This window comes from Lingula anatina, chromosome 2 (assembly GCF_051362555.1).
Source record: "Lingula anatina isolate TDL-2025a chromosome 2, LinAna3.0, whole genome shotgun sequence".
NCBI classification, from domain to species: Eukaryota; Metazoa; Brachiopoda; class Lingulata; order Lingulida; family Lingulidae; genus Lingula; species Lingula anatina.
In genome coordinates this window covers 41,306,466-41,319,224 of record NC_141768.1, presented here as the reverse complement: position 1 = coordinate 41,319,224, position 12,759 = coordinate 41,306,466, and the positions used below count along the sequence as shown (strand labels likewise).

General features: G+C 34.8%; 1 protein-coding gene across 1 annotated transcript; it reads left to right on the top strand.

The window, feature by feature from the left end:
- The first annotated feature begins 162 nt into the window (after nt 1-162).
- Nucleotides 163-12,759, top strand: LOC106157346 (pre-mRNA splicing regulator USH1G). The gene is made up of 2 exons (XM_013532975.2): nt 163-443; nt 9,674-12,759. Exons 1-2 carry the CDS (start codon nt 280-282, stop codon nt 10,974-10,976), a joined length of 1,467 nt encoding a protein of 488 aa, XP_013388429.2. The 5' UTR covers nt 163-279; the 3' UTR covers nt 10,977-12,759.

The window sequence follows — 12,759 nt, the reverse complement described above, 5'->3', positions numbered from 1 at the left end:
AAAAAAAAACGTACAAATGTAGTATAAAACAGTAATTTGTATGGAGCATCAAAGTGATTTTTAAATAAATTATTGGTTCGAGTGAGTTGATAATTTTAAAAAATAGGAAACAATAAAGACTTGGAATGCAGATGTGATCGTTTCGCCTTCTCAGATATACAATCCAAGTTTTAGCTACAACCCTCCAGCAGTCAAAACTCGAAAGTTTAGAAAGCAAGTGCGCTCGTGTAGGGGATGGTTTATCTGCTTTAAAATGTGATAAACCGAGTACTTTTAAATATGGCAACCAAATTCCACCAAGCGGCTAGAGACGGTTATTTGGATTTACTCAGAGAAGCTACCAGAAAAGACGCAGACACCCCTGACGAAGATGGAATGACCCCTACACTCTGGGCCGCCTACTTCGGCAACTTGGATGCATTACGACTGCTGGTTGGGAGAGGGTAAGATTCTGCTACAATTTGTTTTGGACAATATTTTTATAAATACTATAGGATGTGTTTTAACTCATGTATCTCTTGTTCAAAGTCTTTTTGGTCGTGTTTGTGTGGCAAGTGGAACGGACGACCCCCTAAGACATTTTACCTTGATTAATTAATTATTAATTGATCAATTATCTTAATTGACAGTCAACAAAACCATGTTAATTGACTTTCGAAGACATGAACTGATGAAGAAGTAGGTTAGATATTTTCTGGAGACCTCTTGAAAATAACAAAACATTTTTGAGAAACTAGAGATTTTTCATTTTTTTCCATTTCTGCTCATTTAGAATAAACTTTTCAAGGCAAATACTTTAAAATCTTTTTTAGGTTAAGTAAGATAATTTTCTGATTTTCAGAATTTTGAATCATTGTGCTTGATGATGTGTATGATGTGTTTTAAATACATATACTAGTACATGTATATCCTGATAGCCCAAAGTTCTGAATTTTGCATTCTTTGTAGGTCCTTTAAGTATTTATAAATTAGATTTAAAAATAAAGAGAGAGAATAAGATACTAGACTCACATCAAGGAAACAGGTCTAGCTTACTTTGCTCAATTATAGAAGTTTGAATGTCATTTTTGTTGAAGGCTACAAAATTCAAATCACATATCTAGCCAGTTTGATTACATCTAAGCACTTGAAGCATGCAACCAGTTCATACAGCTACATGTCAAGAGGGCCCCTCCCAACAGTAACGGAAAAGAAAAACAAACTTTTAAATATATCTTAAAATTTTCTTATATCTGTGATAAATGGAATAATTTTGCATCGTTGAGAATGAATTTACATTTTGAAAAGTGTACTCCATATAAAGAATGTTGTAAACTAGGCAAAATACATTGTTATTGATGGATAAAAGATTGCCTTTCCAAATGCAAGGAAAGTCATGATATGCAACTCAAGCCATAAAAATTAATTTAGTAAGTTTCTGGTAATATAATTGGATATACCATATCTAACATGTTGATCTAAGTAACCGTTAATCACTTAGACCCATTTCCATACCTAGATCGATCTAGCAGGATCGACCCTACTCGTAGGGATTTCTCGCTAAATTGCTTTCAGCTTATGCAGCTCAGATGTCTGACACGCCTACTGAAGCTGCTAAAGGATAGTTAATTACCCCCTAATAGCTCCAGTAGGCATGCCAGACATCAGAGCCACTTAAGCTAAAAGCAATTTAGTGAGAAACCCTTCGGAGATGGGTCGATCCTGCTAGATTGATCTAAGTATCTAAGGAACAGGGTCTAAGGCTGCATTCACAATCAGAGTTGATTGGGAGACAAACAGATCCACTCATCAAATATGGCTGACCCACTTGAAAGTGACAAATCTGTTCAGTGTTTATTTGGCCGCATTCAGAACAGTGGACTAACTAATCTGAGGGTCAAATATGGCAACCCACTAAAAAGCTTGCCATCTTATTCGCTAATGGACACTGAATAGATTTAGACAGTATTCAAGTGGGTCAGCCATATTTGCCCCGCGGACTAGTTAGTCCACTGTTCTGAATGCAGCCTTACGGGGTTATGCAACAAGCCTTCAAGTGGGACGGCCATATTTGATCCACAGATTTGTTATTCCATGGATTAATAGGTTGTGAATGCAGTCTTAGTCCTTAGAATTCTTGGCTGGAGAGGTAATGCAAAAACAATTTCAACAACAAGGTATTAGTAAAATTGTAGTAGAAAATTAGGTAATTGTTTAAATTATGAATTTGAGTAATTTTGAATGATGTGTTTAAACTATTAAACCAAAAAGGGTGTTCTGTTTTCATGTACTAGTATATAAATGTATATATCTCATGCTTTCATGCAATTTAACTGTCTTCTTAACATCTAAGGTAATGTAAAATCATAGTGAACCTGAATTATTGAGAATTATGTTTTCTCCAAGATCAGTTAATCATTTTTATGGTGCTTCACATGTCATTGAAAAGATAACAGTTTTTGGACATGATATGCTAAGAATTTATTAGGATCTTGCTTGCTCTTTGAAACCATTTCTGAATAACCTTGCTCTATCTCTCAAACACAAATATTTGCCATAAACAGATAAATTTAACTTGAATTTGATAAAAAAAATCTTGACCAAATAGAGGTGACTCAATAGAGGTACAACTCATGGCCATACTGATATTTGTATGTTTGTGTGTATGTATGTGTGTGTGTGTGGGGGGGGGGGGTTTAAAAAGAATCAGCTCTGTCTTAAATTCAAATTTGATTTGGGTTCTTATGAACACACGTAGGTTTCTTGGTTAAAAGCTCTACTCTTTCAAACTAACAGGCTAACGGCCCTTTGAAATTGCTGGGTTTATAAATACTAGTAATTGTCTTTTGAATGTTCGTGTTACCTTTCAAGTGTATAAGAAACCTTAGTTTTAACATATAAGCTCTTACCTTATTTAATTTTACCTATCAAGTACATGTACTCTTTTAACATTCTACAACTTCAACACTCAGGCTGCAATTTTACAGCATAAACTATTATTATAGTTTATGCTTAGACCAGCCTCTGAATAGGGTATTAAAGCATAGAGACCCACAGAGTGCTGTGTTGACAAGGATTATCACAGATTCTATTTGAGGGGTAATTGGCTAGAAAGGTCAGCAAATAATAACTGGTTCAACTCTTCTTGTATCATGGATTTTGACTGGAAGATATAAGTCACAAAGAAAATATGACCTGGTGTGTAAATATTCTCTGTTATTCAATATTCTAAGCAAAAGCTTTATGTTGCTGGGATTGATTAGGTTTGGTTGCTGCAATATTACATTTAATAAGTTATTTTGTAGTCTTTACTGAGTTGTTCATGAAAATGGCAAGCATGGTTAATATATTTTATCCTGCTAATATCCCCTCCCCCCACACGTACACATGCAAAGTAAGTACATACAAAATGGGAAGAAAAACAAATAATCTTATAATAAATCTGGAACTTGAAAGGAATTTACTTCAAGTTTGTGCTTCTTTTTTTCTGTTCATCTTAAAGTTTCATTTATAGATCTATCTTTATTAATCTAAAGGAAAATTCCCTGAATTCATAGGTATTCTTGGTATTAGTCCCCTACCATGCACACGCCCCCAACCTCTCAAATACAACCAAGCATGTGATTAAGGAGATTGTTTAATGATTAACTCCAGTCTGTGTGACTTGTATATCTTACACCTCCCTGTTGTGTAAACTGAATTTAGAAGAACAACAGGTGTCTGTAGTGTGGGGCTAGGTGAGCATGGATTACACATGCCTCGGCTATTAAGCAGGGGTTGGTTTCACAAAGGACTTTTGACCTGAAGCTGGTCTTAACTTTAAGGCCAAAAATCTGTAGTGATCTATTTAAATAAGGTGACTATTGGTCTACTTCAGTTCAGGATAAGTCTAATGAAGATCAGTCAAAGATACTATATTGTTCTTAAATACTGGTCATTCTTTCTGCTCATGAAAAAGGTGCAATATTCTCAAGTAGGCTTCCAATGATTTATTCTGAGTAAAATTAGACTGCAAAATTTGGTCTTAACAAGTCCAACTTTTTGTCCTTTTTGTTCCCATTGTTTTCTCAAAGTTAAGTACAACTTAATAACTTAAAGTTCAAACCCACTTTCAGTCTTAATTTTTCTTGTTTAACTGGCCCAAGGTAATCTGTTTTAAAACGCACCTTGGAAGTAGCCAGGTAGACAGTCTTTTATCCAGTGATATATGGTGCTTTGAATACATGTTGTGGTGTCACTTGGACAACACCAGGTCACAGTGTAGGTAAGCTTGGGTATCATCTGTCATGTAATTAATAATTCAAGATCATGATGATTATCTAGAAGCTGTCAGCTCCCACTGGAGTAATAAACATGCAAAGATATGATTAAGATATTGACTGGGAATATTTTGTATCCAAGGCTATACAGTGTTCCTTTTCTTAGTTCACTTTCTTTCTCTCTCTCCTCATTCTCTCTGTGAGCTTGGCAGTGGCAAACCGTGAAATTAAACGTGAATTAATATTACAGCGTCCCAGGTGTTGGTGTAATATTTAAATTCTGATTAAGGATGTTTGTCTTGAAGAGGAACTGTCAAGTTTAAATCCAAGGGGATTAGTCACATATGTTAAAGTTGGTCATCATCAGCTTTATCAGAAGTTTCCACACACACACACACACACTTTGTGTTTTGGTTGAAATAAAGTGCTTGCATGTACATGTATATAATTAAGTATTTGTCCAAAAGCTAGTGTCTTTCTGTTTTCATTGTCATATTGGGCATTTAAAAAAGGCACAAATTTTCAAGTGTCAATTTTTAAGGTGACGCTTTTTTTCTTCCCCCAGGTCATTTGATTTTCAAACAAACAACTCTGTTGGAGGAGTCTGTTTTAGTCATTTTATATTTCCTGACTTTTTAGAAGAATTTCTTTTCATAATTAAAGGTCCAAGGATGGTGACCAGAAGCCAGTCCAGTGATGTCTTGTTGAATTGTTATTTGTTGTCTGATTGTGTGACTTTATTGTGTGACTTGGACAATCAATATGGGCCTCCCTGACCAAAGTACTTAACTTGACCATTTATCTTGTCTCGTAACACCTGTATGGTGCATTTAACATGAAAGCTTCCTGTTTCTGATGAAGTTGACTACTAGATGTCTTCATAACAAGCTTGAGTGTCTTCTAAAGAATTTCATCAGCTTTGTGAAACAGTCAGTTAAGTTTGCTATGAAAGTTTATTTAATCAACAACTTAAGTCAGTGAGTTGAGGCTGATTTTAACTGTTGGTTAAAGGAACAGTCACAGTAAGATATAAATGGGATGCACAGGCTACTGTAGTTTTGGAACACTGGACTGGAGGAGGGAGGGGGTTTGAATGTTAAATTTTTATTCCACTTCAACCCACAAAATATATATCTAATGTTTCAGGCCAGCACCTACTAGTACTTTATTTAAGTAAACTACTACAATGAATTTTTGAACTGGAGTGGACCAAATATTTGATGTTAAAGTTCAGACAGATTTTTTGGAAAAGGTTCTTTTGTGAAACCAGCCCTTAATTTTAGAAATAACTGGAATCAGCAGAGACATACATATTATATACTATATGAGTTACAGTGTATCTCTGACACTCTGGGTGGCCAGGTCTCTCTCTCTCTCTCTCTCTCTCTCTCTCAGTTCTTTCAACTTGATTTATTATAGATCTTCCCATTATTGGTCTTTAAAAGGTTTTCCCAACCCTCTAACCCCTGACCCCTTCCAACTCGCAGGAGAACCACTCATTGGAGAAGTTTTGACCTGCCTTGTGTTGGTTAAGAATGTTATGAAAGTATATACATTTACACCTTTAAATAGATGTTGTGTTTCTTTTCACCATAAGGTTCCTTAGCTTGATTGACCATTTTATATGCCGTAAGGAATTCTTTACATAGCTGTCTATTCATCGAGTCCAGTCTCTCACATAGTGCATTATACACGTATGTTTAGCTGGTTGTGATAACATTTTCTCTGTTAAAGTGTCTATTGATTTTATACAGGTATGTCTGTGTCTTGAGCTTTATCTCAAATGTCTAGATAGCACATGTTTAAGTGACAAAATACAGGTTCTGTCTGCTGTACAATTTGCCACCCCTATGATATATGTTTTCTCACTGAGTGAGATGCTTTTAAAGAATTAGGTCTTGAAACACGTACCTGGCATTGCTTCTTAGTCAATAAAGGGGATTTAGATTTGGCCCAAGGCTTTATTATTAGGACAGTGTGAGACATTATGTAAACCTGTGCCCCAGGGGACACTGAAATATTATGGTATGAACAGCTGTTGCCTATGAAACATAACGCTTGCATACATCTCTATTAACCACATGTAAGAATCCTAAATGAAGTATGTGTGTGAAAAATGGAAAAATGAAAAATTTCACCAAAAGACCATGTTAAAAACTCTTTAACTTTTCACATGTGTAAATTTTATTTGTTTTTGATGAAATGAAAATTTCTGCTAAATCTCGAAACCAAAGAAAAAATTGTCTATAATGTCATGATTGCACTATTGTATGTGTATCTGAGTTACAATGGCATGTTGGAAAATAAATGTAAGCATTAAGTAAGGACTGACATATTTATTGGAAGCATATTTGATAGAATAATGCACACCCCTTTAATTAGATAATGCATAAGCAATGTTTTTCTTAATGCCTAAGGGCAAGGGGTACATATAATTGATGCAATATACTCCATTAAAGAGATAATTGCCATGTTTTTCCCTTGATGTACTATAGATATGAATTTCACATTCTTTATGCATTTAAACACTACTAAAAGTCTTGTTGTATATATAAATGTATGCTTTTTTTCCCCCCATAATAGAATTCTTGAATGATGCCTACTTCCCTGTCATGCTATTTTGTGAGATGTCAAGTTACGGTGTTTTTGGCTATATCTAATGAAGTTTAGGTATCTTAATGTTTACTTAAAGGTTATCTAATCCTTATTAATCACTGTTTTTTATACAAAATTGATCCCCTTGTCTTTTAAAGTTACTATTGTACAAAATAAGGAAATCTGTCTACAGGTGGATTATGGATGGGCATAATATGAGTGTTGTAAATTTATAAATAGCAATTTATCATATGTGATAGCTATCAGATAATACAGTTTATCCTTATGGTAATGCAGTTTGATATTCTAGTCATTCACTAAAAAACCACTAGTGGTTTGTTGACAGCATATTGAAAATTTGTGCCTTATGCTTGGAAGATATTTTTGAAAAATACTTGATACTTGCCAAATTGCATTCAGTTAAATCATGCACGAAACTTAATTATCCCCCTAGCAGCTTCAGTGGTCTTGACAGACATTTAAGCTGCCTAAACTGAATGCAATTTAGGGAGAATCCCCTTGGAGTTAGATAGATCCTGCTAGTACGATAGGTTTATGGGATCCCAGTCATTGTCTCCTCTCCTTCACCAAGTTAACACCTGGGCAAGCCCCCAGCATATTGTCAAGTGCTATTAACATGATATCAAATCAGCTACGGCACCACTTGCCCTCTGCAAATGGAATGAGCTGTCATTTGTAAAACTAAAGTGCGTAGCCTGTTGAGTTAATCAGCTGTTAGTGATTAGTGAATGATATATAGCCATAATGACTTCATTGTTGACAAGACACAATGAAATTAATTTTTCTGCTAAAGATATCTTGAATTTAAATAGGATAAGGTTTATTTTACTATGAGTGTACATCTTTAAGGAGATATTATATATGCAATTATTTATAAATAAAAAGAAAGTTTAAATATGTATAAAGTCAGTCTGTGAAATAATAATGGTTATTGATATGTTATGAAATACCTGTAGCCTAAACATGAAAAATATGGAGATGTTTGGTTCTAAGAATTTAGATGATGAAAGACATGCCAGTGTGATTATTGCTGTGTGGTAAACTTGACACTCGGCTGTAGTGATAACTATTGTGGATACATGTTAGGCCAGAATACATGTTAATGTCTTGGTAACATAGAAGTAAAATGCTTGTGTCTGGCATGTTGGGAGTGAAAAATGTACAAAAATTTCATTTTTTTCCTTCTGACAGTCTTTCTCTACCTCCAAATGAATAAATAAATGAATGAATGAATGAATAAGCAATTAATTAATTAATTTTATGTTTTTATGATACCCTGCTGATTTGCTTTATAATATGGGTGCCTAAATCTCCGCTGTAAACATTTAATTTGTGAATGCTTGTTAGTTGTTAGTTGTAATCATTTTATGTCTACAATTTTAGTGTTTCACATGTGGTTTAGTGTCATAATGCGGAGACAGATTGTGATCTTGGACACATTGTGCAGGTGTCATAGATGGGAGGGTGCATTTGACTCACTGTAGTCCATATGACATAGATCTGTGACAACATTAACTGATATAAGACACATACATGAACTTTTACTTATCAGGCGTGTGGCAATCTAATTTATATGCATGTATCTAGGTAGCTGCACTTAAAACCCCCATAAAACATTCTCAGTGGTATTTTTTGATAAGCTGACAAGTGTACTGTGTAGCCAGTAAATGAAGACATTTTATGCGCAAAAAAATCTATAAAAGAAGGCGCTTTGCAGGAAAATAAAATCTGTGAAGGCAAATATTATGTTGGCAAAATACATATAAAAGAAGATATTTTGTGTATGAAAAAATCCACAAAGTTAGGCATTTTGTGGTTGAAATACTAAACATGAAGGTGCATAGCATGTGTAAAAAGAGTCTCAAGAATGCTAACAGTATTTTTTGGTGGTCGATTCCTGTTTGCCCTGGGTGTAATGTAGCTGTATTTACACAAGATAGTGTAGCCTGGTAAATACAAAATGCCTTGCCCCACCCTGAATAACACACCATCAAATAGCATTCCATTTTAAGTCTTCCCATTTAAAGCACTGGCTGAACCACAAAAATGGTTGATGTATGGTAGCTATGTACTAGTATATTGTTTTTCTTGAAGTGATGATTGTGAGTAAATATTTTCACAGTTTGCGTTGTGACAGTTTCTTAAGAGGACGTTTGACCTATGTGGATCAGAATAGAGAGCAAACATGCTTCACTGTTGTATGATTTTGATGTAAAGGCAATTACAATATTTGTGCACATTAAACATTTTAAGCAGATTTGTCTGTTTACCTGTTAGATGATTTAACTCCTTTGCAATGTTTTGATCATACATTTGAAAAGTATGATGTAAATGGCAGGAGGGTAAACCTAAAACTGGCATACACACTGTAACTTTATTATATATTGCCACTGAATTTTGGCACTTAACCTAATATTTTATTTCAATATGCTGTTAAGAGCATATGCCTTTGGGGTCTCTTTTAACAAATGGACTTAAGACAAAAAAAATGTTCTAAAATTCTAGTACTAGTACATAATATTTTTCATCTTCTTTACCTTGGGTACATTAGTGGTAGTCTAGTGTTCAAAATAAAATGCTCTAGCCATTTTAATAAAAGAAAGGCATCCTTATCTTTTTTGCCAATATTTACTTTATATCATTGAACTATTACAAAATTTAGGAACTAGAATTTGATTTTTAATTTTCGTCCTGAAAATCACCCTTGAATATTTCAGGCCATTCATGGCCAGCATGTACTTTTGTTTACATTTGTATTATATAAAATTGGTAATTCAGTGGAGGTATGCAGTCTGATATCTATTTTTCTGTTATTACAGAGGTGATGCAGACAAATGTGACTTGTTGGGGAACACAGCCCTGCACCATGCGTCCTTCAATGGTCACCTCCACTGTGTCACATACCTGGTCAATTTTGGGGTCAACATTTGGGCTCTGGACAATGACCATCACTCCTCTCTGGACTTGGCCTCCATGAAGAACCACATGGATGTTGTCCGCTTTCTAGACGGAGTTGTAGCCAAGCAGTCGGCAACAAACCCAAAGTTTGTGAAAAAGATGAAAGAAAAGGCAGTCCTGGAGGCAGATGAAAGATTTAAGAGATATGAAAAACTGCAATTCAAGGCACAAAAAAGGGCAGAAAAAGAAGAACGAAGAATGTATGCTGAAGAAAATCCAGAACCTGCTCAGAAAAAGTCATTTTTCAAGACGCTGACTCTAAGACTTAAAGGAAGTAAAGTGCAAGAGGAGCTGAACAAAGGATCAGAACCTGCCAATACAGAAAACAACCGGGGCGGAACAGTTGGCTACAGTGCTCACGGTGGGGCATCTCGTAAAATTGAAGCTAAGAAAGGCATGCGCAATGGCAACTTTAAAATAGGAGGAATGCAGGCAGATGGACGTAGAACCAGTCAGTCACTCACAGGTGGCTATGTTCATGACTCTGAAATCATGTACACTAAAACAGATGGACAACCTGAGGAAGATGTAAATATGACCAACCAAATGACAAGCCCAAATAGAAAGCGGCTTGATGAATTGTTCGATAACATAAGTTTAGAAGGCAAGAAGGGGAGAGAAGGGAACGCTGACTCAGGGGTAGATAGTGCAGACTCCCTAAATAAAAGCAATGCTTTTGGAGTTTTTGATAGGCCTGGGTTTGGCAACATGGCATTTTTGAACCGTGCTGCCATGTCGCTTCCTCCAGAACACCAGGGAGAAGACGATGACGATGGTTTTGACGACAATGAGTTGATCGATCAAATTGCCAATGGAAATGGAAAACAAAGAGAAGGTAGCTACACGGACAGCATAGGCACTGCCAGCAGCCTTACGTCCAAAGATCATAAAGGTACAGAATGGCAGGAAGATGATGCTTATCTGGATGAAGATGATGAGCAGTGTACGCCACTCGAGTTATTTTTAGCGTCCCATGGACTTATGGAGTTTATCCCCCAGTTTAACAGAGAGAAGGTGGATTTGGAAGCATTAATGTTGCTGACTGATTCAGATTTAAGAGATTTGAATGTGCCACTTGGACCCCGTCGCAAAATACTTGAAGCTGTTGAGAAGCGCAAACTCGTCCTTGGCGAACCAGGGTTCCTTGAAGATACACACTTGTAGATAAGACCAGTGCTGGTTTATGATAAGAGTTAATGTCACAGCAGAAGCAGTTTGCCTTTCCCATTTGAGGGTAAAGATTTTTTGTCACATGAGAACAAGATGTTGAACATGAATGTACCAAAATTTTAACAAGACACTCTCTATGTAGGTTGTGCTTGTGGCAGATTATTATTTTAAGAATATTTTTAAAGTGAAATGTGAACTTTTGATTTTGGTTTCTTTTAGTGTAGGTAAAGATAGATATTTCAGTGAGTTTATAACCTGATAAGGTAACCTAGTAAGGAAAACGTACTGTATATATTTAGATTTCACATGTTAATTGGTGCTAATTCAGTCTACAAATGATGGGTCACATGATTAAATCTGTCATGTAATATTTATTTTAATATATAGTTTAACATTCTTCATATTGGAAGAATGATTGTTACACTTGCAGATCACATTTTAAAATTGATATAATAAATGGTGAATAGAGCAAGAAATATACTTCATAAAGCTGCTCGCACTACGGTTTTGGATGTGATGAATTATGCATGTTTTATTTTCAAAAAAGGTCAATGTTGTGTTGTAAGAAAAGGCTTTGAAGTGTTCAGTTTTCTTTTATTTTGTTATTATGAAAATTAACAAATTTGTTATGTTGTAGCTTTCTGATTATTCTTTAATCAGGATTTACGAAAGAATAACTTAAGAGGTACTTAATACATTTAGAACCACAGAAACTTAAATGTTGGTCACATGATTTAAGGTCACATTTAAATTAAAATGGACGTGAAATTCATATATTAGTTAAGTGGAGAATATAGTATGCTTTTTCAGTCTTGAAATTTTATTGTTTTAAGTTGATTAATCAGTATTTTAACCCTCCTGAATGTTGGTGCTCAGTTAATGAATGCAGGTGTATAAAAGGAAAATTTACTTCACAATTTAACATTTCATAATAGGATCATACACTGCTGTAAAGGTAGTCTTGTATTTGGTGAAAGAATTTCACGTACGACTATTGATTAAAATCATTCTCTGTGATTGTTTAGTTGCATGTTGAGTTATACAGTAAAGGAAAATATATATCCACTTGGGACCAAAAGTGTGATTGATGACATACTGCTGATTTTGTTGCTAGGTTTTATATAGCTGATCAATAGATTTTTTCATAATTGCCAACTTATTTCTGTATTATGATTTTATTTAGTGTTTATTTTAGTATTTTATTTTTTAGCCTTGGTGGTGATTCTCGGTTTCAGATGATTGAATATCTCTAGATTAGGTTTATACATATGAACCTATCTTTATGAATTTGTTAATTTATCTTTCCATCTAGAGAGGGGGGAACATATATATATTTAGATATATAATATAGACATGTACGTACGTTTTTGTCCAGGCAGAGCTTCCAGTCATTTCACACTAGTCTATGATTGTTTTCCCCTCTACCTGGAAGCGCATATCATATGTATATCGCTTGCTTTTTAACCTGGTGCTAGGGCCTTTTATTATTATTATTATTATTATTATCCTGTATAATATAGCTAGAGCTTCTACTGCTGATTTTCTCTACCAAGTTTGATGATTCAATGAATTATGCATACCTGTTTTTTCAATATGCTCTCTTGCCAGGAATATTCCATGCCATGAATTGATTATAATATTTAGATAACTTGATAAGGATCCAATAAGTAAGACTGTGTATAGCATCTAGATTGAAGGCTTGAAAGTACAGAAAAAAGAGACCATGTATTTAACATTGCTTCTTAAATAAAACCTGCTTAAACTTTATGCAACCACA